General features: G+C 42.5%; 3 protein-coding genes and 1 long non-coding RNA gene across 7 annotated transcripts; 2 read left to right on the top strand and 2 right to left on the bottom strand.

Annotated features, from left to right (window-relative positions):
* Positions 1-1,305: 1,305 nt before the first annotated feature.
* Positions 1,306-10,848, bottom strand: syn1 (synapsin I). 4 transcript variants are annotated; one of them, XM_040195207.2, is made up of 14 exons: positions 10,435-10,848; positions 9,693-10,214; positions 8,720-8,777; positions 8,394-8,485; positions 8,065-8,221; positions 7,877-7,966; positions 7,386-7,448; positions 7,146-7,288; positions 6,980-7,054; positions 6,790-6,892; positions 6,563-6,700; positions 5,939-6,008; positions 5,349-5,847; positions 1,306-4,465 (listed from the first exon to the last, which is right to left on the bottom strand). In XM_040195207.2, exons 2-14 carry the CDS (start codon positions 10,070-10,072, stop codon positions 4,330-4,332), a joined length of 2,004 nt encoding a protein of 667 aa, XP_040051141.2. In that variant the 5' UTR covers positions 10,073-10,214; positions 10,435-10,848; the 3' UTR covers positions 1,306-4,329. The 4 variants fall into 4 exon arrangements, with proteins under 4 accessions (XP_040051141.2, XP_040051142.2, XP_040051144.2 ...); XM_040195208.2 differs by having other exon boundaries at positions 1,306-4,427; XM_040195210.2 differs by having other exon boundaries at positions 3,196-4,465; positions 5,345-5,847.
* Positions 10,849-13,891: 3,043 nt separating this feature from the next.
* On the top strand, positions 13,892-17,675 carry vgll4l (vestigial like 4 like). The gene is made up of 5 exons (XM_040195211.2): positions 13,892-14,125; positions 15,603-15,726; positions 15,837-16,083; positions 16,657-16,738; positions 16,893-17,675. The coding sequence occupies exons 1-5, from the start codon at positions 14,059-14,061 to the stop codon at positions 17,192-17,194; spliced, it is 822 nt and encodes a 273-aa protein (XP_040051145.1). The 5' UTR covers positions 13,892-14,058; the 3' UTR covers positions 17,195-17,675.
* On the bottom strand, positions 16,454-21,471 carry LOC144386310 (uncharacterized). The gene is made up of 2 exons (XR_013452005.1): positions 21,376-21,471; positions 16,454-20,244 (listed from the first exon to the last, which is right to left on the bottom strand). It is a non-coding gene; the product is annotated as an uncharacterized LOC144386310 (long non-coding RNA).
* slc20a1a (solute carrier family 20 member 1a) lies at positions 21,328-26,888 on the top strand. Its single transcript, XM_040196265.2, has 11 exons — positions 21,328-21,513; positions 22,145-22,761; positions 22,893-23,033; positions 23,129-23,214; positions 23,539-23,635; positions 24,706-24,825; positions 24,936-25,199; positions 25,320-25,791; positions 25,878-26,063; positions 26,151-26,235; positions 26,332-26,888. Exons 2-11 carry the CDS (start codon positions 22,413-22,415, stop codon positions 26,485-26,487), a joined length of 1,956 nt encoding a protein of 651 aa, XP_040052199.2. The 5' UTR covers positions 21,328-21,513; positions 22,145-22,412; the 3' UTR covers positions 26,488-26,888.
* The last annotated feature ends 297 nt before the right edge of the window (positions 26,889-27,185 follow it).

Below are 27,185 nucleotides of genomic sequence, written 5' to 3'. Positions count from 1 at the left end.
CCGGATCAGATGAGCATCTGAACTGCTGACCAAACCTATATTTGCAAGGAGAGAACGGCATGGCCCACTGAGCGGCTAGATAAAAAGCGCAAGCGGTCGGACAGCTTTTAAAACCACACTGACCTTTTGTGAGCAGGCTGCCATATAACATCCTCCCTGCAGAATCCAATTTTGCAGCCAGGATTTGTCTGCAATGAAAACTTTCAGGGGAAAAAGAAATTGATCCATTCGGTGATTAAAATTGAGCTCGCTCCCTCACTGCCTAGAACCGCAGCCAGCTTAAATATTTAGACACGCTAAGTAATTCTGCAACATAATAAACTATTTTTTCCTCAAATAGTAGTAATTAGCCCATTATTTAAATAAGAAACATTAGACTGAAATAAGATGAGTAGTATTCGGGGAGCTATTTGTTCATATGTGCCTGATTAGTTAGGTTAATAGGATTATGCACACATTGGTATTTGTGTTTTCTATGTGATTATGACTGAAAATCCTGTAATTAAAATGTAGTTTTCTGTAGACGCAATTAAAACAAGACCTATTTACTATTTCTAAGTAAAAGACAATACTCCAATAAAAATCCATTGTAAAAAATATTAGCAACGTAATGATGGGGCAATTGAACAGAAATCCCATGTCACAAAGACATTCCAAATGTAGCACAGAAGATGTTTTGAATTTTCTGATAAGGACACACTATACTATCAATACTTTTCAAAACCCAGCAAATTTTTCTATAAACTATCATTTCACATATTTTGGGAAATTATTTGAATGTATCCTAATAAATTATTCTGATTAAAGAGACATTACAACAGTTATTACTTCATTGTAAAATTAATTACATAACGTAACGTGTGCAGGATTGAAAGCTGTAGGCCCACACCATCGTGTGGTCACATAAGTATGACTGCTATTACAACAACTGCACTAAACACTGTTCAGAGCAAAGCGTGCTCAGTATAAAGTGTAAAGCATGTTTTTATGTTTGAAAAAGTCAGGGACCTTTTCCGCTTCTTCCTAACTTCAAATTTTAGATTTTATTTTTAAACACTTGCATTATACTATAATTCAAAATACAAGCTAATCAACCACAACTCCTACCTGCACTGTTCAAAAGTGATAATTACTCACAATTAACAATTGACAATTAACTTCAATTTCTTGATTTGGATGTCATGGTCTTTTATTTTCATGAATCTTTGTCTTAGGGATTTTATATTCTGTACAACATGAACTGCTCAAAACCCCAAAACCATGTGTTACTAATCAATATTCAGTCAATAACAACGAAAACAGTGATTGTTGGTCACAGACTTTATTGTGCATCTTTTAATCACATTTTCACTTATTTTCACATAATATAGCTACATTGCATATAACATTAAATACATATTTTTTTTACATTGATTCAATTCCACCATGATCTACATTATGCAATATCTAATTTTTTGATTGACAAAAAACTTCAGCTTTTTGATTCTTGCACTTTACATATATGATCTACATTTGAAAATCCGGCAGGCATCAACTGACAATCAGTTCAACTCAAATGTAAAAAGAGTTCATCTTTCCACCATGGTAATACAATGCATATAGAAAACAATCAAATTGACTGTAACAAAAAGTGTACATTCACAGATATATCCACCATAAATAATGTAAACTTTTACAACAGAAAAAACAATCTGTGAATATCAAAACGTAAAAATATACAACCAGTTATTTGCACTATTGTCACATGTCATCTTGTCAGTCTCAGGAGTTGCCATGGCAAATGATATCTTGTAATGGCCAGCAGGCCTTTGAACCACAGTATGACACATTTCAAAGTTAACCATCCAGGCTTATTGTGATGGCTCGTTTTCATAAATTACACTCAGTGTGACAATTACACAAAGCTGCTATTACTGATGTCTCTTGGAATTGGGCTGTTCCACAATAAATCAGACAGTCATGCACTGAAACTGAGTCACTGTAAAATAGAAAACTGAAGCCCTGAATCACTAATGCATAAGCTTACAAGCCCCAGATAATCCTGCCTCTCAGAAAAAAAAGAAGTGTGTAGAAATAGTTAAAATAAAGAACCGAGAATGAAGAAATAAAAACTTCAGAGACACACGTAATATCAACGAGCACAAATAGCAGCAGCGGATGAAGGTGATAATCTGCATCACTCAGAGCTCTGTACAACACATCTATTTGGTTTGACCAGTTACACAACAACATTCACACGTTTATGCACCATTGAGCACAAGGGGTCACTGTGGCTACACAAAACACAAGCGGCATGAGGAATCTGCAGGGGAACCAAGGTTCCTTTACTTGTGGCTATTGGGTCTTCTCCAGAAAAGCCTGATATTGCCATACTACGTTGACATTCAAATGGAAAGCACTCCTTCTGGAAGACAATTTAGTGCCTGGAAACAGAATAGACTTTCTGCAGTGATAAAAAAAAAAGTTAGGAGCGCAAGCAAGGTTGCAGGAAGTACTAAATCTACTGCAGGGCTACACCCGGTTTAACATTCTTATACTTTTACATTTTTTTTGTATTAAGTCTAGTCCTTTTACAAACTAAAAACGCATTGAAAACCAAGGGGCATGGAAGCAGAACATCCGCTGCATTGTATGAAACAGAATCAGGTTTGGAGTTACTTAAGTGCAAAATCCCAATGCATCAACTAACTCCTGAAATAAACCACTAAGTTACTGTAAATCTGCAAAGAAGCTCTTTCATTACATTACAATGGAATCAAGGGTCTGTAAATAATCACATTTTTCACTATCTGTACCTGAAGGGTTGCAAACCCTGCCTATGTTGTTTCCCTCTGTGCCACACCTGTCACACACTCAGCAGCACCCCAGGTTGGGACCACCGAGTTTTTGCTTTGTCAAGTCGCGGATGAATAAACCTGGAAATAAAGACTTCATACATAAGTCAATGTCGCTGTATTCAAGTATAATTTTGCAGTATTCTCTGTGTGCAAATGCATTTGAAATAATAGAAACACTCTACCCTATTAAAATGCATGCTTTTCCACCATTGTTAGTAAACAAGCACAATAAAACTGCAATGGAAGACCCTCACCCTCACAAGTGTCACAATCAAGTGGAAATCCCTGAGACAACTCCATTTGATCTAACGTTCTTGCCATGCTTTAAAGGGGCGGGGGGGAGCTTTTAGGCTTTTGATTTTGTGCGGGGGAAAAAGTAGCAGCAACAACAAACTTACAACACCTACTAGGGTTACTGCACTAATAAATTCGACTACGTGTGACAACACATTTACAAGCGCCAATGTCAGGGGTTGGTAAATGTGACCATTGCCTCCTGATGACATGCAGCTAAGACATCACCATGAGCGGTCAACAGCTCGAACAGATCTAGCATTAACTCATACGAGACATCCTACGTGTGCAGCTGCGCTGTGTTAAGCACTCAAAAATTATTTTGGGGGCCGGAAAATGGTCAGAAAAGGATATTGTAACTCTTCATTTTTGCAAAGGAGAGTGCAGTGTGATTTTTTGGGCAGAGTGGAGAAGGTTGTTTCTTTTGTTATACCTTACCCCCCGTCTATTATAGGTCACGTATATGTTGTTTATGTGAGATGAATTATATAAAAATAGATAAAATAGTTAATCAAAAAGAAGTGTTATTAATCTGTGCCATAGAGTGCCATTTTTCCATATACACAAGGTATAATATCAGTTTTAGTCTATATATTAGTGTCTATATTAAAATAGGCTGTATTTTCACTGTTGTATTATGTTTGGCATAAATATATAATGTTGACAATTTTGGGAAAACACTAGGGAGGACCATGCTTTTTATGAAATAAAATATTAGATTAAGCACACTTCCACTTCAGATTTTCTTACAGTCGCTCGGCCGACTGACCAAAATGCCAACATAAGATCACAATGACTTCAGTGTGCCTACAAACAAGTGGGAGTTGAATTTTGTTTGTTTCACATCTTTGCGTATGTGAATTCATGCATACACAGGCTGTGTTCGGTGATGTTTTGTTTTGTACCACAATTGGTGGATGATACCTACTTAAATTTGAGGCAAGACGAGGAATGTTTCAGATACCAGAGCCCAAATTAACTGTGTATTCTACTTTTTGTTCACTTTCAAAAGGTGTTATCGATTTAGGCAGTGTGTGTCATGTGCACATTTTCATTTCATTGTCAATGTACATGAATTGGATCCTGTTGGTCCTTGTTCGCTTGGGGGGGGGGGGGGTAACTTTCCTTCAGTTCGCCTGTCCACCTTTCTGTCAGTAGGAGAAGAGAAGAGGGAGGTGGGGGGGGGAGGGTTGCCTTCTCAGTCTGAGAAGAGACTGGCAAAAGATTTGCGTAGATTTCGTATGGTTTCAGCCTTCACCTCATCCTGGCTAAGGCTGGCTCGTGGCGCTGGGGTTTCTGGAATGTTGAAGGTATTGGTAAGAGACTGGGACTTGCTATGAAGAGAGGAAAATGGCAATAAAGGAGAGGAAGAGGCTATTAAAGTCATGCAGCGAACCCATGGAATGAAAAGAAATGGAGCACAGAGAGAAACAGAGAGAGGAGGGAGAAAAGAGCTCCGAAGAAAATACTAAAAGCATTCCAGTCAGTGGCCAGTCAGTGTTGCCTTATCATTTCAAGTTAGCTTTGATAAGATGTCGTAAATGGCTTTCTGGATGAATAGAGATGAAGATAAGTGATTTATGGCTATATATTAAGAGAGCACAGTCTAATATAATATAATCCAAAATCAGTACCATATGAGTCATTTGTCCATGAAAACCATTAGCTGGAAAAGGTAGTGACAATTAAGGTAGAAATAATTACACTTTCGCAGCAAAAGCCTCTAACCACTCAAATGTCTGACGCATTTAACAAATACAGCTGTAATTTGAATTTACTTGTTCAGCTTTGAGAGCTTCTATATCAAGATGAGCCTTAAAAGTCGTGAGGAGTAGTAAACATGTCTGTTAGAATATATATTTAGGTTATGCATCAAAGTAATTATTTTGAATATATGAAATACATTCTATTTTGCATGTTTGATGTAGTGGTTCAAAATGGTTACTTTTTTATATCCACAAAGAAAAAAATGATTTCAAATTGCAAAAATGTGTAACCGGTTTTCTAGTATATGGATTGTGTTGTATATGAAACATTCATTGTGGTTATAAACAGCTCCAAGCTAGCTTCAGCTTGTTGTTATAATAATGTACGGTATGACATAAATCATGCACGAAGAGATTTCTCACGTTCTCATGCATGTCCGAATGCTGGCAAAAAGTTAGAGAAAAATAGAGGAAACTGATCAACAATCATTTATTGTACACACTTACTTACTTTAGATGCGGAGAGCCGCCCATAGCCGGGTTGTCCTGACTGGGCTTATTTGGTGGCTGAGGCTTTTGCTGCAGCGGGGGTCGTCCTCCTGGGCCCCCGTGGCCTTGAGCAGCAGACCGGGGCTGCTGGGTGGTGGGTCCTCCGGGGCGACCTTGCTGGCCGGGAGCCTTCTGTTGCTGTGCTGCCCCCTGTGACTGCTGCCTGGGGAGCTGAGCTGGCCTCTGTTGAGGTTTCTGCTGCAGGGGGACGGATTGTTGCCTCTGAGTTTGAGGTGAACCGCCCTGGCTTCGCTGAGGAGAGCCCTGACCAGAGGGAGTTCTCTGGCCTTGAGGGGATCCCTGACCTGGGGACCGTGGCAGGGCTGCAGAGCCTTGGTTAGTCTTAGCTTGAGCGCCGGGGTCACCTGTCGCTGGGTTTGCTGCAGATTGCTGGGCCTGTGCAGGAGGTTGGCCTTGAGGCTGTGGGCGCTGCTGAGATGGGGGACTTTGCTGAGGACCACCTACAGGGGGGAAAATGAATCTTGCAAATAGTATCCTTGTCTAGGCCTGGAAATAAAGATGAATTTGAGACAAAAACAAATGAGTTGATACCTTGAGGTGAGGGGCGTTGTTGAGCCTGTGGTACTTTGGTCTGTGAGACAGGCTGAGGAGACACTGCTTTCTGCAAACCACACATGGGTCAAAAGGGGGTGAATGTGCATCAATCAAGAAAGGACAGATAAATTATCTAATGATAAATTAAAACATATTGATGGAATCAGTGCTTGGCCCATTACACCACATTTATTTTTTGTTTCTTGATGACCCACACATGACATAAAGCTCCACATCTATCCGGATGAAACTATACCACTAATACTAATACCATCTGACATCTATCCTTAACAGTTACTTTAATACCTCCGCTCACTTAAAGCATCTGCCCACCTACTTTGATATGTAAAGGCTTGCATGGCTTAAAACCACATACAATTAATATGAATGTGGTTCAGTATGTATTAACTAATTTTCGGTTTCTTGTAGTCTGCAGTAGGTATCTAGTACATACATTGCACACTACCTTGTATGTAATGAGTATATTTTCTCATATGTTTTCTGTTGTGTGTAACTGAATAAAAGCAGACTTGACTCGACATATATTACTGATGTGTGTGGAAAATAAAGACAGGTAAGGGATTTATTGGATGAAAATAAGAGCATCTGAGGTTTTAGCACCTGTGCTGGCTGCCCTGCTGTGGAAGAGCTCAAAGTGCGTGGAACAGCCTGGTTCATCTTAGAAATCACCAGCTCTGCAATCTGAACTCGATCCTCGTCCTGCTGGTCCCCGATCAGCGGCATCGAACAGTCATCAACCTAGAAAGCCACACGTAATACATTTACTTCATTTACCATTTGATAACAGAAAAGTATCCCATTGGTATGATTATACAGCCTGTTAGTACCTCTATGATGTAGTCCTTGCCATCCTTTCCATGAAGAGCCTCCACAGCACAGATGTCCAACCCTCCAAAGATGTCAGCACAAGAGTCCACCCACATTCTGTACCTGTAATAACATGTTAAACACACCTGTAATAGCGCAGTGAGACATTCTATAATTCCAAATCTCATCTCTGCATTTATGAGCACTTACTTGTCTGACATGGCCACCTGCTCAAGCATGGATGAGCCAGTGTTGGTTTTCCAATTGCCAGAAATTGATGTTCTCCTGTGTATAAGAATGACATGTATTTATGCACTTTGACCACTTTCCTTTATTTTAATAATGTGTAATTTTTGGCACTTTGACAGTAACTCACATATAAGCTTTGTAATGGTTGCCGATTTTCTGGATGCGTACATCATACTTTGCATCAATAAAGGGCTCCGATGTGGCATAAGTCTTGGTCAGTGCCACAACACTGGCAATATCTTGAAAATCATATTGATTATCCACTTTTACCTGTAGTGGCAAATATAAATATAAACAGGCATATTTTGGTCCAGGAAATATTGTGTTCACATTGAACTGAGCAAACGCTTGAGCACTCCGGTACTACCTTTCCCATTCCTGAGTGAGCATGGCCCATCTTCACCACTACAGGAAAGCGGGGGGAGGTAATCTGTAACAAAATAATTAACACATACACAGAATTCTCCTAAATTACTTTCATCGTATCACATGACTAAAAAGCTCTTTTTTTAATGCTCTTCTGTCAAACAGAAATGACATACAGCAACCCGCCCTCAGCAGGAGATTCTGATTCGTATTGACGACCTGAAAGCCAGCCGGTCCCGTCAGCCTGTGGCTGCAGGGCAGGAGATGACTGCAGGAACAGACTCAGTGTCACGGTACTGTCACTGACTTGGCAGACGAATTACCAAGAGCTCTGCCTCTGCCAGTAACGCGGGGGGGGGGAACCACACCCTAGAAAATGCTATTGGTCTCAGCTGCTACATGAGCTATAGTACTGGCATGGAAGTGAATTACCCTCCTAGCATGTGAAGCGGGAAGGAGAAAGAGAATACGAGCACGTGGCAAAGAACTCACCATTTCCTTGTGGTTCGGGTAGTAAACCTGCTCTATCAGAGGGAACTCCTGCGGGCCCAGTTGCTTGGAGATTCTCGACATCTGAGCAAACTGCAATGAACACAAATGTTTACTTTCTATTTCTACGCAGAGGAGCAGAGGAAATTGCGTCATAAGGTTTTTCATATGAAATAGTTGATAATACTTGCCACCCATGGTTTGTCACAGAAATTGTAAACAGAGTGCAAAGAGTTCACACTTGGAAGTCCAGCGTACTGCAGTCCAATCACTATGTTCCGGTGGTCTCCATTCTTGTCCATGCTGAAGGCATGCTGTCGAATCAGCACAAAGTCTGGCTTCAAGGATCTGGGTGTGAGGACATTAGCAAAATATTAAACTGCATTGCCAGACAAACTGAACCCTCACGAGACATTTCCATTCGTGATATAGTGGAAATTCAGCAGATGTCAACATAAGCTTAAATCAGCAGGAGCACTTTCAAATTTTCTCAAGTAGAAATATTTTGCGGAGTACTTACTTAGTAACCTTGTGGCCGTTCCTGATTGCATCAATGTCCACATTGTAAGAGCCTGTGGAATTCACCACCAGGCTGATTTCAGAGAATTCTGCCTAAAAAAAAAAGAATTCAAATCACGACGACAGCTGCAGGATAGTGAAGGACACCTTATAGATGAGCATTATAGAGCAGGGTGCAATAATGAGATGGCAGACTTCGTCTGAATTTCACAGTTTGGTCACAAGAATAAAGTTGCTTTATTTCAGCTTGTCCGGTTGTTTTCCATGTTCACTGTTCTTAGGAAATAAGGAGTAAAGATTGACACAAACACAGAGTAAGGACAATACCTGTTCGACCTTGATGTCAAATTCACTGTGGACCTTTCTTCCCCTGAAGACCTTTACCCTGCATGTGAAAAGGAAGGTTGGAATCCGATCTTTGTTTGTATAAAAACACACAAATTAAATGTAATTTTTCTGATGTGTCCTATAATTAACAGAACAATTTTCTTTCAGCATCTGAAGAACATTTATACAGTTTTGTCAAGTACATAAAGTTAAATTCAATGAAACAAAATGCTATTTTGCTCCAAATAAAGTAATATGTTAATAGAAGTATGTGTTTCATATACGCAGACTGTAACTGGTGATTCATCAAAATAAGGCCTTTTGGTAACATGACGTGCAGGGAGATATGAATTTGACATGAATGCCGGTCCATGCCTTTTACGTCCAATATTTGGAATTAAATATACAAAAAGTGTGAGAATCACAGTCTCCGTGAGGGAGAAGGGATTTGACCAGATGATGCGCGCAGATATCCATCTTTTAGCATTGCCTGTGGGTGTCATTTTGGGACAAGAGTGCAGTGTTTTATCACCTTCGCGTGTGCCCAAAGCTCCAACAAGCACGCGCAGTGCACACTGAGGAGGCTTGAATCATGATGCATGAATATTGATACTGTGCACAAGTTGCACTCACATCCACTCCATTTGAAAACGCCTGCATAATCACTGTGCATCAGCCCATACCCTTAAATGCTTACCCTAATATTAAGCATTACCAACGTGACCCTAATGGAAAATGGCTTCTCTGCCTTCAGACTGTTGCGCGTTTGCCATAGCAGCATCCTTAAATAATCACATGTGCATCATGTTTCAGGTCAGACTAAAGCCAACGGATTATACAACTGAAATATCTCACAGAACCGGCTGAATTACACGACCTTCTAGACGTGGGGCCAGCTGCAGCCCGCGGTCCGCACGCATTCTGGTCTAGACGATAAGGCACCGCGCACGGGTAATGCGCACAGCTCTCTCACCAGTCGGTCTGCAGGTCGTCGATAACCAGGAGGATCTTGGCACTGCTGGAGACTCCCGCGCGGTCAGCCGCCTCGGATAAGGTCGCAGCCGCGGCCGCCGTGGTCTGTTTAACAGCATTTGATAAGGACGAGAAGAAGCCGGAGCCTCCACCTCCGGGCTGCGCCTGCTGCTGCTGCTGCTGCTGCTGAAGCTGCTGCGGCGCAGGCGGCTGCTGCTGCTGCGGCAGCGGCTGGCTGGAGGACTGGCGCCTCTCCGTCGGGCCGGGCGACACTGCGGGGCTTTGCTGCGGCGCGTCGGGGCGTTGGAGATCGGTCATGTAGCCATTGGGCAGGTTGGACATGAAATTGCTGTCCGAGAGTCGTCGACGCAGGTAGTTCATGATGGAGACGTTCTACGCGGGGCGGGGGACGGGGGGGACGGGACGGAGAGAGGTGTCCAAATGTCTTTCCGACTGGATGCTGCTTGGTGCTCGGTAACCAAACGGAACGACAAGGCGACTCAGGGGCGGGGATCAATGCAACCTAAAGAGAAGCAGGTCTCGTGTTATCAATTGGGTGCAGATGTCTTATATCCAATTACATAAGGAATCGTGACATTAAAGCCTGTTATTGATAAGAGCTGAAAAAAAGAAGGGTCCATGTGATGAATAAAATTGATTTTACTATCTGGCCTGTGTAAATAAACCACGCCTATCAAAACTGCCACCACAGTACTTTAATACCAAGGAACGATGAAGCCTACCTGGGAGTGTATCCAACCTGATCCGCCCCGACGATGAGGAGATGATGCTAATTATTGTCTCTCACGGGAAGCCTGAATATAGGATACTACGTCGCAGTCGGCAAAGCGGTGCTGACCCCCTCGAATGGAAGCTACAGTCCTTCCAGCATCACCACCATTCTCCCTGTCCTTAGCCTGCCCTCGAGCCCTGCTCTTCTCGTTCCGTCTGTCCTGCGTCACTACCAGTCAACCTCGCGGAAGGAAAGTGGCCTGCGAGGCTGCACGAGAGTCAAGTGCTGCAGCGCGCGCAGCGCAGCTTCCGGGGGAGGCTTTCAGGTTAAACGCTCGTTAACCCACATGTTATTTCTTTTCTTTTACACTCGCTTAGAGGAAGCTATTAGAGCAATATCAGTGTTAAAATTGTAATCAAACGGTTAGAAATTCTTCATTCTGATAGTATTTGTTTTAATTACAAATGGATATTAATTCACCTCTTAATTAGTTCATTTTTCATTACCATATTCACATGAATCTGTGAGTTATTTTTGTTCAGCGCTATTGCTGAGTACCATTACCATTACCATTTGCCAGAAGTTTACTTCAAATCAAATTAAGTAATTGGGAGGGGGCTTTTGATTTGTTTACCAATGTTACCAATACCAATACCAATGTTTATGTGTACAGCATTGAAATGTAAGGGCTATGGTAAGTAAGTTACATTTTGTATGTTTTATGTCATTGCAAACTGAAAATCTGGGTGTGTATCGGCTGTGCAATTAGAATCCAGCTTTGGTAAAAAAAATTAAAAAAAAAAACAAGAAAGGAAAGGTTTGCTTTGGCATTTTGACGTTGAGCATGTGATCAATGGATTGATTGAAATAAAAATATGTTTTGTAATGTTAAAGCCTATTAAACAGAACAGTGTTCCCCTTCCTGTATTGTTCAGCCTGTGATTCGTTGACTTGACGTAGATCTCCGTTGGGATATGATGGTGGTGCTGATGAGAGTGTCAGGGCGTCGCTCCGTCAGACATGAGCCCGCTGTGGCTCCGTGGGGGCGCTTACAGGTGTTGATGTGATATCGCATCCTGTTGTGTTCAATAATGTATCAGCGACACACTTACTGTTTGAATTTCAGGGCGCTGAAACAGCGTGTGACTTTAGATTTTCAAGTGGAGTCAATACACATGGAGAGAGATGCGCCATCTGTTGGGGGGGTTGTGATCCACACAACCCCCCCAGGGAGTCTCACACCTCTACAATGGAAACTCTGTATGTTGACCCGTGTTAACAGTGGACACTGATACACAGTGCGTTTTCATCTGTTGAACAGTGCCTGGTCAAGGTATCATGGCGTGTTGTGTTGACAAAATAATGACAAAAATGCTGGTTTTAACGCTGCTTTGTTTAGGACTGCGTTGACCTTCTGACATGACTCACTCCTACATTGGGAACGTGACAGTAATAACCGAAGACAGTGTGGCCTCTCCTCGCTCACTCCACCTGGAGTCTACAGCTGCTGCAGCCGTTTTGGAAGGAGTAATGATGGATGACCGTGACAATATTTTGCATGCAACACCTTTGAGTTTATTCAAATAGTTTGTCTCTCAATTAAAATACAATCACTACAAAATGTGCTGATGCAGTGAGTCACTGTCTTCACAATGCAAATGTATCACCCCCAGAAATCTAATTTAGTGTTAGTGTTAAGTTGTAAAATGAGAAAATTAGCTCTGGCCCGTGGTCCTAGTGTCAAAATACTACGTGGCAGCCAGGTAACAAACATCTAAGCAACTGAGTATTTCTGGCTAACTGTCGGATTGGAATTCACGAGTAAAGACATATCGGCTTGTCAGTTTTTCTGCAGGTGTGGTGGAATCTTTTTCTGCAGGTGTGGTGGAATCTTCTTCTGCAGGTGTGGTGGAATCTTACAAATGCCATGAGGAGCAGTAAAAATGTATCACAGGAACCTGTTTTTTTAAGTCTCTCCGTCTCTGTCCTTCCTGTATTAACGTCCGGATTTACAGTTAGAGAAAATATGTTAAAAGGTTGTTTACATTATAAAGAGAACATTAGATACAAATATATCTATATTTTTATTTCTATAATTTTAACTTAATTTGGCAACACATTGATAGTTCGAAAGTACCAAATATTCCATTTTAAAAGAAAATTAAGATTTAAAAAAATGTAAAAAGCAGGTTTGTCGTGTCTGAGCTATTATATAATAATCATAATCTAAATCCAAAATTTCAAATTGCAGGAGTTGTGTGTTAAAACCTCATTTTAAATTGTGCTGCAGAGATGACCTTGCCAAAACGGGATAGAACATTAAGGTAGTGGTTAAAAAAAGTTTGCTGCAAAACAGTAACTAAGATTCCATGCATTTTAAAAACAGATTCCTTGCATTTTAAAAATGTTAAAAGTGCATGGAATGATTCAGTGAAAAAAACTGACTAGTTATTCCAGACTAGTGTATAGTAGGCAACACATTTTAGATAACATAAAGGATCCTTACCACTGTGGCACAGTAACCCTTTTTTAGTGATATGGAGTAACCTGCTGTGGGTTTTGATGGCATGTTGTTGTGGTGTACTGACGTAGGAGGGCAGTGTAGAGCTTAAATTGAGTTCATTAAACGCATTTCATGTACGTGGTCACAGTTAGTCCTTTATATGCGCAGCCGTAGCAGCTTCTATCACATCAGTAAAATCTGTATTAAAGAATGAAACAGGTGTGTGTAAACCAGGGTAGGACACAGGATCACTTCTCTTGATTCCGAAGCACCAACGCACTAATATCCAAATACACCGAAAATCATTGATATGTTGATTAACATATTGATCAAACTCTTATAATAATTTCCCTGCAGACGGTTACCAATGCCACGCAGTATCCGAGCCAGTGGCCTCCAAAGTCTGGCAAAACTCCTCAGGCAAGACTGTTCTCATGGCCGCGTCATTCTCAGAACTTAGGAGTCTTTGTCTGGCCGTCAACAAAAGCCTTTGGATTACTGGTGAGGCAGGCACTCAGTACAGCTGCCTGCGTGTATGGGCAGGTCAGTGGAATGACTGGAGCTCCGGTGGGCTAAGAGCTCGAAAAAATGCAGTTTGGTGAGATTGCAGAATAGGGGAGTGGGGGGAGGGGAGTGGGGCAGGTGGTGATCGCAACGAGTGAAACAAAAGGCACGCTTCCCTCTCTTCAGGGAGAAATCTTTAAAGTGGTGTGAAAGGGTGAATAATGATCAAAAAGAAGTTCATACTTCATAAGAAAGTGTTTAATACCGTAAAAGCTTCTGTAATCTGTGTGGATTCTTTGGTGCAATGACATTTAGCGAGCACACACTCTCCACCTTTTAGACCAAAGTACCTGTGAGTTCATTCTTCCTGTAGAACAATAACAACCCAGGGTGAATGAGGGCTTTTCATTGGCCTCTGCGGCAGCCAATCCGGATGCAGGGAATGAGTCACAAGGAGGCCACTGCACCTATCTACACTCACCTGGTGCTTTACCTGCCGCAGCCCAGACCTTAAAATCTCATTACCTGTCCAATACAATCTACATCTGAGGCACATTGTGTCCCGTGAGCTCCAGCAGACACGTTGTTCCTCGCTAGTTAGCTTCCCACAGACAAAGACAGGGAGCCATGGCGGTGGCCAATTTCCAATACATTACCAGGATGAGCAGTGGCTTCAAGGTCTACATTTTAGAAGGTGAGCATGATTACTATGGTGCTTTTATTTCCTCGTGTTGCTTGATGATAGGGAATGGTTGTGTTACCTTGGTAAGATTTTACTGTATTAGTTATTTTTGTCAATTCTGTTCATAAGTCGTTTCAAAAACCAGATGGGTTCGTTGCAGCGGCAGTTGCCCTGTTCTGTGCATGGTCTAAATTCGGAGACAGCGTCAAACTCAAAGAATTAAATGTGATGGCAGTCAGCTACGTTCAACTTTAAAATATACTTTTTTAATAGTAATACTACTGTTTGTCATAAAGAAAAGTTCAGCGGGTTTCAAAAAGGGATGTTCATACTATTAAACAGTTGCTTTCAAGGTCTTCAAGATTGCACAGACATTGTATAAATTGCGTTACTATGCCGCGTTTCTGTAAACACAGCAAAACAGAAGGTCAGGCAAACAGGGAATAAATATCCATGCCCGAGGCAGTAGAAAATCAGCATAGGTGTGGTTGTACCTGCCCCTCCACAATGGCACCCTGCGTGAAGTCTATATAAATGCGGATTGGAGTGAGCACTTGGCATATGAAGACAAGGAACAACTTGCCATTCAAACCACTTAATCACCTCACTGTGCGATTTCATTGTGACTTGTTCACTGAATGGCTGATTTGAATACAGGTCAAGGAGCTCTGAAGGACTTCAACATCCATGTGGGTTTTCAAGTGCTAACTGAGCACACAGTCAAACAATGAGCAACCGTTTAATTATGGTGCCTTTACAAATGCATGCGTTTTATTTGAACTGGAAATGCAGGGCTTTTGAACACGTGTGCTTGCTGTAAGACAGAAGCCACAATAGGAAAAAGGTTCACGACTTCTGCTGCTTGGATTTCATTAAAGGATGATCCCTCATGGAAAATCATTTTGGGGGTTTATATTGTACACACTGCATTTTTCCTATTCAACGCCACAATGACATCAGCAGCGTCTGGTAAATGTGTTTCAACTCGTGTAATTGCAGAAATCCAGTGTGTGGGAGTTCGCTGCGATGGCTCTTTTGCAAATGGTTGCCGCCCAAATCAGGGTCCTTTACAGACTCCAGGCCTTCAAATCTGTGGCAGCCCGTCATACAAAAACCTGTTGATTGTGACCTTTTAGCTGGGTGATGATGGGCTGAATGCCAACATCATGCAGAAAAACAACATTTACCGTTACTGAATCAGCTGTGTGATGTAGTAAACCTAACTGATCTGGTAGTTCAAGTTCTGCAACTTAACGGAGTTTACAATTAACGGTGGCCAAAAAAAAATTCCCACGGATAGCAGCAGTCATGCAGGTTTATGTCAAAACAAGCAGTTAGTCATTACCACTCACCCTTTATCACTGTAGTAACATCATCATTGCCGGTAAATTTCTGTTTATTAACATCTTGTCCTGGCAGATCAACCTAAAGCCTGAACCATTTCAAAGCCTCTTATTCTAATTATCCACTTTTATTTTCCTTTTTTCAGGTCAGCCCCACCTCAGGAGCGAAGACCGATTCAGACACATTGCAAATGATCGTGCCCGAGTCCCCGTAGTGCTTCCAGTCAAACGCAAGAGAAGCCACGAGAGGGGTCTCACACTGGAGGAACGGTTAGTTCATTCAAGTTTACAAAAGTCATTCAATATTACGACCATGATTCATCAAATCAAAAAAACCATCTGTAAGAGATGTAACATTTCCTAATGGATAAATGTTCCAGGCGAGAGCGGGCCCTGAGCAGAAGCAGTGGCAAAGCTGCCCAGAGAGGAGGACCGGTGGGCTTCAACCGGCCCCAGAGCCCCCCATCCGCCTGGAGTCCAGCCCCAAGCTCTACCAGCCCTCCGCCCACCCACGTGTACTACGCACCAGTCATGGATGAACCACTGGCCCTCATCAAGAAACCAAGAAAAGAGCCCGAGAGAACAGAGGAGACTAAGACTAAGAGCTCTGTTCCCGCTCAAATCCAGGTAATTTAACCAAAACAAGTGCTGCTCGTGTCCTCAATGTGCTTCTATTAAAAGCTGTGAATATTTGGGCTGTGATCATTCAGGAGAAGATGCAGCCCCCTTTTGTAGTGTCGGTGTAGCTCCATGCTGCCCACAGCAGGGGTGCATTTCCCATCTGTAGCCAGCGAGCACATCTGCACAGGCATTCTACTCCCAAGAAGGTTAACAGGCCTAAGCGTGTCCGAGCTATGCAATCCAGCAGGATACAGGAACAAAATATGAGCAATGGAGGGAGGAATCCTACCAACAAGACCAAACAGACCGCTCTCTCTTTGACCTGCATATGCCACTGAGCTGGAGATAATCTGACTTATATGGGCAAACCCAGCCATTGAATTAATTTTTTTTATTATTCTTTTTTCAAATTTAACTGTGTACATTTGTCGTCGTTGTCATCGAACAAAGTGCACAGTGGGGGTTTAGATTAGTACGAATTTTCAGTGATGAGGAAAATACAAAAAAGTGAGCTTCTGTGTTATAAATGCAGAAATAAATTGTCTTTAAATTGATCATGATCCATCTTCTTTTTTTCAGATGCGTCCTTCTGTGATCACTTGTGTCTCCTCATCGAGCACCCCCTCCTGCAGGTCCGAGGTCCACAGGACCCCACCATCAGGTCAGTTTCACAATCTCACTGGGCAGTGAACTCACGTGCCAGACGGTCACTCCCTAATCGTCACACATTCATCATAACCGTTGATAGCAATCGCTTTTCCTGACTCACTGTTTACTCATTCCCGCTTGCTCATTCATCCCTTTTGCTCCTCCAGTGATTTCCAGATGCAACTACGACCACGTCGTCGAGGAGCATTTCCAGAGGAGCCTCGGAGCGAACTACCAGAAGGATCGCTCACAGCAGCTCTCCATCAGCGTGTCCGTCGATGACCACTTCGCCAAGGCTTTGGGGGACAAGTGGCTGCAGATTAAATCCAAGTCTTCCTCCTGTTCTTCCACACCTCCCAGCAGCCCGAGTGTCACTCACTCCCCCACCTACAGCCACAGCCCCAACCAGTCCCACAGAGGCTCCTCGAGCAGCTCCTCGCGGACCTCCAGCCGCTGGTCCCTCAATTAGATGGGAAGCCACCTCTGATGTGGGAGGAAACTGACTTTTTACTTTTTACTGCGTGCAGCTCTGCTTGTCGAGCAGCGGAAACGCCCGTGCTGGTGTTGTGTTTGGGCGAGCGAGCGGATTCAGGTCGATTTCGACCTCTGTGTTTCCAAATTTATAGACGCATTGATGCAGATGAATGTAGCAATAATTGGGATGTCTGTGTTTTGTTACATTTATATATTTTGCTTGTCGATAGCGTCTGAAATCCTTGAGATACTGTTGATGGTGTTTTGGGATGATTAAAACATCAGCCAAGTAATCCTTAACATTTCTTTGACTCTGTGACGTTGTTTTTTTATCTAATGAATGCCACAATTTTGTTGTATTATATTTATGTTCAGAACACACTTGGTTCCTGATGGTCTAAACGACTCGACTATCCGCTGTACACAATGGATTTTTTTTTTAAAAAGACTAAAAAATAAACAAAAACTTGAATAGCTTTGTGTGTCTTCTCATTTGTAAATAACCAAAATTACAAATATAAACTTTTATATTTTCGCTTGACTTGTGGAGGAAAAAGCTAAACATGACCCCAAATAAGTAAAACACATTTCAAACCTGAAGGTCATTCACCAGAGGACACTGGGCCGGGTTGTGTACCAGACAACATAATTTCAGTTGTGAGTCAGTATGCGTCTACGCCGCGTCCGGCGCACACGTAGCATTAACAGAGAAAGCTGTTGCAACACACCGAGTGTAAATTAACTGGATGTATGAGGGACTTTTTCTGGGAAGTTTGAGGGAATGTCGGGTGCATGTTCCAGCAGGTACCAGGTCTTGTGTTCTGACATTCCTGTCTCCTGAGAAAATGACTTTGTAAGATCCTACAGATCCTGTTTGGCAGGGATAGGAGGGAGGGAAGAGGAGTAGGAAGGGTTGGGCTAATATAGGCCTTTGCATGAGAACCAACAGAGTTCTTCAGTTACTTATTTGCATGTTCTATCTTGCCTAATTTTATAAATGGTAAGCTGGTTAAGAAATGTGAAATAAACCCAAATCCAACTCTTTGAAATTGTACATACAGTAATTTCAAGCAAGTGGAAATTGCCGTAATGTTCTCACATGTGGACAACGATGGAAAAAGAATGTTGCAAATAAGGAGGTGGAATGAGGAAAAGTAGTGTGTTTTTACATTAAAATAGTTAAGGTAAAGGATTAAGTGTGTAAGCAAAAGCCATTTGGGTGGTTAGGGTTAAGACAACTGGGCTGAGACGCTTAGAATTTGCAAAGTAACATGAAGTCGACATCAAACAGATCTCAAAAGCAATTCCATGTAAACAGAAGACAAAACTGCTGGTTACGACTTTTACTTTTAATTTTGAGACTGGTGTTATTTTCACATGAAGTATATTCTTTATCCAGCTCAACCTAAACAGGGGCATTGATGCCATCTAGTGGCGCCGAGCTTCACTCGACTTGACAAACGCTGTGATGCTGCCTGATGAATAGTACAAGACGCTCTGTAGGTCAGTTGGTTGTGGGAGAAAAATCTTGAAAGAAAGACCTTTAGACATTAAACTACTTTGCTCAGTGTGCTTTTTGTCACTCTTCATTCATAATCCACTTCCCTTATGTGACTGGAATTGTTGAAAAAATGCTAAAGTATGTATGGTATAAATCTGTGGCTTTATTTTAGTAATTATTTGTGTAGCATTTTAAGTTTTATGGATAATTTCTTCATTTTAGAAGCCATATTAAACGCCTCTTTTTGTTTTTTAGTTACACCCTGTATTTGATCGATTAACTAACGTACAGTTACATGAGATAAAAGAAATGTGTCCCGTTACACTCTTGGGCCCTCGTGTTTAGTACAAGTGGAAGCTCTGAGAAAGTTAAGAGAAATAACTTCTCAAGCTGTTGCAACACAAATGCATATTGTTGTTTGAGCCAACAATAAAAGATAATTACAGCTCTGAACGCCTCAAACATGAGAGAAAACAACATTTAACTTCAAATGTTGGCAGTAGTAATTAACCGTACTGAAGATCTCTGGGAAAGTTGATTTTGTAGATAATTCAAATTGCAGCTCTAATCTCATGAGAACATAATTGAGTGGAATGAGTGTGTGTCTGTTATGGAGGAGTGTATGATTTGTTTTCATGGTTCCTATTCATTCAAATAATGAAAGACATCATTCTTGGGTTATTGTTGATATGATGATTGTTCCGTTTTAGACTGCAAAAGATGTCGTGGGTTGTTATTTGTTTACCAATAGCACAAAGGAAAAGAACTTTGGGCTTAAACTAATGTAACCGGTACCGTAGACTCAACCTGCCGCCACAAACCTTCACGACTTCAACACCAGTGTCGCTATCAACATGCGGACAACAAAACCAGGACATGTAGACACAGCAGGAGGGGAGAGGGAGGGGGAGAGAGAGAGAGGGGGAGAGAGAGAGAGAGAGCAGTCCTGCCCACAGCCTGACACATAACATGAAATGTATGATCCTGTATGAAAGAAATCAGCGATTTGCACCCAATGCTCATAGTTGATTGAAGCTTTCTCTTGTAGGTAAATTAGTAGATTAAGATGTGTATTTGAATGCAGTTGCGTTGCGTCAAACTGGGTCCCTATTGTGCTGGGAGGGAGGAACCGGGGGGGCTGAAGGCTGTGGATGGGTTCAGGACTGTTCCTTTGTCTTTCAAAGCAGCAGTAGGAGTCATTCAGATCGTTAGCCAGGCAGAGGTCGTTCATGGTGGAGGGGGGGGGGCGAGGGAGGGAGGGGGGGAGGAGGGGGGCTTTGGGCTTGTAGCTGGTGATCTGAGGCCACACCAGACAGACGGCGAGTCGTTAGCAGAGAACGGGCCTCGATACACACCGCCTCGACTCTTTACACAAGACCCAGTCCGCACACCGAAACGCCTGAGTGCAGCTGTTTGTCATTGTGGTAACTCACCCTGGTGCATGATGGGACACAGCTGTCTTCTGATGTATGCCGTCACAGCCTCCCTGTGCTCATCTAGCCCGCTGGTAGCAGTCCTGAAAGTATTCAGGACTGTCCAGTCCACTTGATGAAGATGATACAGAAAAATAGAAACACGTCAGAAATGAAATGGTTATATGTCCTCATTGTCCCATTTCTACATGATATAGAATAGAAATAACTAATATATATATATATATATGTATGGATGTGGTGCTGCGGGTTAAAGTGCGCTGACTGTGTTTTCCACCTTCACACGTCTTTTCGGTATAGTTGCGAGTCACTTCCCTTTGCACTTGAAGAGGTCAAAATATTCCACACAGGTGGCATTTGTGCACACGGGTTGCGTTGTCAGATGTCACAAAGCTTAACTACATAATCCCAACAGGAACTAAATGAATCAGTAATAAAGAGGAACCCATCAGCAGATTTGGACGCAGTGTAGCATTTCAAAAATAGTCAATTTTGCTGATGTTGAAGGCGGCCTGAGGGTCCTGTGGAGCTTCTCAGTAAAGTGAGAAGTGAAGGGTGATTAGGAGGTAAATCAGTAACGTAGTTTAGAGAAGTTATTTCACACTGCTTTGCTACACTCGCTTGATGAGCTACAGTGGATTCTCCATCACCTCAACTTGAGTTCAATGTGATCATTTGCTGTGATGGGAAACATTTTGAGAGAAAGAGAAAAATACACTAAAGAACATCGAAAGTGTGTAGAAGTTCAACAACGGCTTGCGTATGTTTATAGAACTTTCTTCGATAAAGTCCAAAACGCATTGAAACAGGACACCTTTTAATGTCAGCTCTGGCCAACAGGGGGCCTCAGAGTTGGTCGTCAGTCTAAAAACGACACAACAATCTTTCTTATTTATATTTACACAAAATAAGTCGAACTATACATAGCATCCGGGAGTATTCCGCAAATATTACACACAATATTACAGCGATAAACCCTGATGAATGTAAACACGCTGTGGCCTGAAATACAGTTTATTTTGGAACGAGAAGATATATTTAAGCAAAACAATAGACATTTGTGTGTCTCCGTGGCGGTGAGGAAAAACCCACGTCGGGATTTTAGGCTCACGTGTGAGTGACATAATCAGAGACAACTGTAATTACCCCCCCTCTCTCCCCCCCTCTCCCTCTGCCTCCCCCCCGTCAACAATCAGGCTAAACATTAGCAGCGGTCCCATGATGTGGAAGGCGTGTACTCACCCAGCTCCATATAAACAGCACCTCCGCCCGCCACCTGCAACAGGCTGCACCTCCTCTCCCTCCGCAACCGTCTCACGCACACACACGCACGCGCACGCACGCACGCAGCAGCGGGAAACCTCCACTTTGCGCTGAAATGTAAGTATTTCACTTTATTTTCCTCTCGCGTGAATTCTTTCTGTTTCTCTCCTGCAATGTCGCGGTGTGTTTGAATTATGCAACAGCAGCTTAGGAGATTAACATACCGCTATTTTGTACACGGCGGTTGAGTTTGTTCAAAATGAGAGAATGATGCTATAACTTGCAGCTTTTCTGAAGTTTTATTTGGATTTATTCGTGATTGTGATTGGATTTTTAGAGACTGCTATAATTATGCCGCGCTCAATGGGAACCAGTTTGTTGTTGCTACACGGAGGCATTTAGACAAGTCATTAAGTCAACTAATTGCTGCATTCAATTATATGACCTATATTTCATTCATTTGATTTAAATATGAGTCTTAATCACTGAAATTATGACATTGTCATAATTAATAAGGCTAAACAGTTGTGCTTCAATAACCCTTAAAGTATGACAGTGTCCTTCAGTATCTGGTAGAAAATGAACGCTTATAAACCTGTTCACTTCATAATTAAGGATTCTGTTTTGTTGCTAGTTGGTTCTTGTCAGTTATTTTTGGGATTGTTAATATGTAACTCAACTGTGTATTTGAAACCGTAAAAAAAGGGACCATTGACCACTAACTTCCTTGTTCCATGTGCTTTTGCAGTGTGATCCTCAGAGGCTTGCTGTCACAATGGATGTCTCTCTCTTCTCTATAAGCTTTCATTTTATGATGAAGCCTACACATAAACCCTACATACCTAGCTAGCAATTCATTTAGATTTATTCCCATTAGTTTTATTGGAACTTGGCAGGAACTGAGGAGAATCCATTTTTGCTGTAGAAATTTATTTAAAAACACATTACCATTGAACCACATCCATTGGCTTGTTTTACCTCCAATTTGTTTTAATTAAATTGAATTTCAAGTAGCGATGGATACAACGACACTAGCAACCCTGGCTGCTGCCACTACAGTCGTTCTGGCATCTCAGTCCACCATGTCAGGCTATTTGTGGCTGCTGGTGTTAGGCTTCGTCATTGCCTTCATCCTAGCTTTCTCTGTGGGGGCCAACGATGTGGCCAACTCCTTCGGCACCGCAGTGGGCTCCGGGGTGGTCACCTTGCGTCAGGCCTGCATCCTGGCTACTGTCTTTGAGACGGTGGGCTCGGTGCTGCTGGGGGCAAAGGTCAGCGAGACCATACGAAAAGGCATCATTGACGTCCAGATGTACAACGGCTCTGAACACGTCCTGATGGCAGGATCCATAAGTGCAATGTTTGGTAAGCACCGTTGTGACATAGAAATTCATTTTAAACCTGCTCTTCTGGTGCAATAAAAATAATGCTAAATGTGTGTACAAGACTATTTTCAGATTGCGTGAACAGGCCTGGCTCGTGTTTTGGTCTTGCAGGCTCCGCTGTGTGGCAGCTGGCTGCATCTTTCCTGAAGCTCCCCATTTCTGGAACACACTGCATTGTTGGCGCCACAATTGGCTTCTCCATGGTAGCCAGAGGTCACCAAGGGGTCAAATGGATGGAGCTACTGCGCATTGGTGAATATATGATGTTGTCTCCCACATATTTAATGCAAAAGTGTCGCTAAGAGCTTGATAATAAATGTTATTTAAAATGTCTTTCCTATCAAAAGTGGCATCCTGGTTCCTGTCCCCTGTGCTGTCAGGCATTATGTCCGGAATTCTCTTCTATTTCGTTCGCAAATTCATTCTGAACAAGGTAAGTCTAACGTTGCTGTAACACTGGCCAGTGTACATGGTTGATAAGTGTTATTTGAAGTCATCAGCAGTGGAGGAACAGTAATAACACAGGTTATCTTAAGTTTAAGTTCCAGGAGCATAATATGAAAATACTTGGCATTATTATCATAATATATTTGAAGTATTAAGAATGATATTTCTTATCCTGCAGAAATACGTTTTGGGAGACTGAAATGTTATTATATACAACATTATTAGATGTGTAACACTGACGGCTAAGTGCTCAGGCAGCATTTACATACTGCTGTTAACAACTCCTGTGCTCCTACATTTATTTCCACAGGCTGACCCTGTTCCCAACGGCCTCCGAGCTCTTCCCGTCTTCTACGCCATCACCATAGCCATCAACCTCTTCTCCATCATGTTCACAGGAGCACCATGTGAGTACCACGTCAACTTGCTACACCCAGGCGTCTTTTAGATCACCCGGCGGCTTTTGAAATCCATGGAGGTCTCAGTAATTTGTCAAAGGGGAAACAGAGGAAAATTGTCTTATTACGACAAAGCAGGTGACAAAGAAAGAAAAAACAATCAACTCAAAGGAGAGATCTTTTTCTTGGGGTCGTTTTGGACCTCATTTCATTAACAAAAAGATGCATCTGCATCAGTGATAAAATGGTCAAACTCAAGACAGAAGTGCAGAACACTGAAGCCGCTAAACGTAGCAAGAATAAAGAAAAAAAAACAAATGAATGGGATTCAGAATCAACTATTAAATGCAGGATTTCCACTCCTTTTTGTTTTTATTTGCAGGATGGAACTTATTGAGAAGTGAAGTGGCCTGGGCCCTTCACTGAGGGCTGCCGTCCGGTGTGTGTGGCTCGCGAGATATAACACACCCTAACTCCTGAAATGCACAAATACAGTAATAGAGAGTAATAGAGTGCACTCACACACGCATGTCCTAGACAGCGTTTTATTTCCGACCCGGAGATACAAACGTGTAAGTGGTAAATTAAAGTTAAATAATGTCATACTAACCTTTCTTAAGCCATCTGAATCTATCCGTTACAGAGACGTCAGTTACGCTATATTGTGGAGGCAGTGAAAGAAAAGTGAAATTACAGAGAATAGTGAGACTGTTATCGCTTGATTGCAAGACTGCTCTTTTGAACCCTATCTGAATGGAGGAGTGTGCACTCTTGCTGATACTGTTGTCTGCAAGAACATGCTGCTACATCGGAGCAGCATGTTCTGTGACCACGACTCCTGAGGCAGGAAGTCACACGTGGTTACAAGGTTAAAATGCCACTTCTTTCTCCTGTGACTTTCACATTATACCATATGTCAGAGATTTCGAAATGCCTCGAAATGTAGGAGTGGAATGTTTAAATAGGCTACAAACAGAGTTTGGTGTCACCATTTTGAAAGGAGCAGCATCGATTCTGTTTAAATGAATAAAGCAGTTAAGTTTCACCTTATCTGAAACAGAGTTGTCTCGTGTGAACAGTGTTGGGTTTTGACCGAGTGCCGTGGTGGGCGACACTGGGCATTGCGCTGGTCTGCGCCTTGGTCACAGCCTTGGTTGTTTGGTTCGTCGTCTGTCCCGTCCTGAAGAAGAAAATCAAACGTGAGTTAATTTAAGTCTTTATTTTAGACCCCATCAAAACAAATGTAATGCTTTTTTGTGCAATAAACAACAACAGAAAATAGCATTTGAAACGTTGTATTTTACTTCAGGAGAAACGGCTGCAGCTCCCTGTGAAACTCCCCTAATGGAGGAGACCCCCATCAAGCGTGCGCCAGCAGAGCCGCCCTCAGCCCCTCGGGACCCTCAACACCCTCAACGCTCTCAACACCCTCAACGCCCTCAGTACCTTCAACACCTTCAACACCAAACTCCACATGCAGACAGCCAGAATGTGGCTTTCAAACTTGGAGGCTCAGAAGAAGCTGGTTTGGACAACCATGACATGGAAACCAAAGACTTGGACTTCAGTAATGGTGATAAATAAATAGGTTGAAATGAAAAAAACAATTTACGCTTTATTCAACTTTGTAAACCAACCTGGTTTTTGTTGACCTCACTGGTTATGAATTTGACTTTTTTTTCAATCTTCACAGGCCAAAATGGCAACGTTGGCCCCATGATGATCACCGACCCTCACAGTGGACGGTCTCACGCCATCCACAAAGATTCCGGCCTTTACAAAGACCTGCTGCACAAGCTTCACGTGGCTAAGGTCGGGGACTGCATTGGCGACAGCGACACGGAGGAGCGACCCATCAAGAGGAGCAACAGCTACACCTCCTACACCATGGCTATCTATGGCATTCAAGGAGACCCTAAATACAAGGACCTGGACGGCGAGCTGCAAGGCAGATCCAGGGTGGCAAGCTACAGCAGCTACAGCTCAGCAGTGACCAACGGGAGCGCAGTTCGGGACGAGAGCGTGACCCAGGAAGCCGGAGGGGACGTCGCTGTGGAAGAGGACGAGCTGGAGGTTGACCAACCGGCCGTCTCCGCCCTCTTCCAGTTCCTCCAGATACTCACGGCGTGCTTTGGCTCCTTCGCTCACGGAGGGAACGACGTCAGGTAGGCGAGGCGTGGTTCTCCCCTGAGGAATTTACGTGCGTGCTGTTTCTCTCAGAGTCCTCACATGCACACATTTGTGTCACCAGCAATGCGATCGGTCCACTGGTGGCTCTGTGGCTGGTGTACGAGAGCGGCTCCGTGGTGTCCAACGCACCTACGCCCATTTGGTTGCTTCTTTACGGCGCAGTGGGCATCTGCGCTGGACTCTGGGTATGGGGACGTAGAGTGATGCAAACCATGGGCAAAGACCTTACACCAATTACACCGTCCAGGTATCCCTCACATTCGCATTTCAGAAGAAGAAATATTCTGATATATTTGAGGGTCGTATGGTACTAACGTGTTTTCTTCCGGAATAGTGGATTCAGCATTGAGTTAGCGTCAGCACTCACAGTTGTTGTGGCATCCAACGTCGGGCTTCCTGTCAGCACAACGCACTGCAAGGTAACGGCACTCAAAACTCGGAGGGACGGAGAACGATAGTCGAAAGTGGGTTTGCAGTTTGAACCGATACTCGCATGTACTCTTTCTTCGACACAGGTGGGATCCGTGGTGGCTGTAGGATGGCTGCGCTCGAGGAAATCTGTCGACTGGCGTCTGTTCAGGAACATCTTCATCGCCTGGTTTGTGACGGTTCCAATCTCCGGGATCATCAGCGCTGCCATTATGGCTCTGTTCATATACGTTGTTCTGTAAGCACTGCTCATCCACGCTGGGACCCCGACTGCAACCAACATTTATTTCTTGACTGACTGATTTAACTGTGATGACCAACATGTTTTAGTGGATTTCTTTTAATTATGTTTATAATATAATTCAAAGCCAGTAGCGTTTGCTCACAAGAATGTGTTTATGATGAATGATGTTATATCTTATAACGCTGTTGAAATATCCTATGATCTTGTATATTACAATGTACTGTATATTTTTTATAAAAGCAATCTATTAAAAATTGAATTATTCCATTTTCACGAGAAAACAGCAAATAGTCGCTATGTTTGCATATTTGGATGTTATTAAACAACATGTTGCTTTATTTGATGGAATTTAAATGTATTTGATGTATTTACTCACTATTAAAAAAAAACTACAACGTCTAGGGCCATTTGCCTTATTACTGCAAATTTGTGTAAAGCCATTATTTTTTTATCCATAGCTGAAAGGTTTAGGTCCGATTTGAGAAATTCTTCAATCCTCTAATGAAACCTTAGCTTTTCTGAACATAAGTAGTTTTATTTATATATAACGGTTATAAGGGAAATTGGTTCAAACTAGAAATTGTGTAAATTCCTGGTGCAAGGTTTAACATAATAGTATGAAAAAGATAGGTAGGTAATTAATAATACTATAGAAATAATACAGTAGCGCCACAGTGTTCCACATAGGTTAGTTAT

Source organism: Gasterosteus aculeatus, chromosome 13 (assembly GCF_964276395.1).
Source record: "Gasterosteus aculeatus chromosome 13, fGasAcu3.hap1.1, whole genome shotgun sequence".
Lineage (NCBI taxonomy): Eukaryota > Metazoa > Chordata > Actinopteri > Perciformes > Gasterosteidae > Gasterosteus > Gasterosteus aculeatus.
This window is presented reverse-complemented; position numbering and strand designations above follow the sequence as displayed.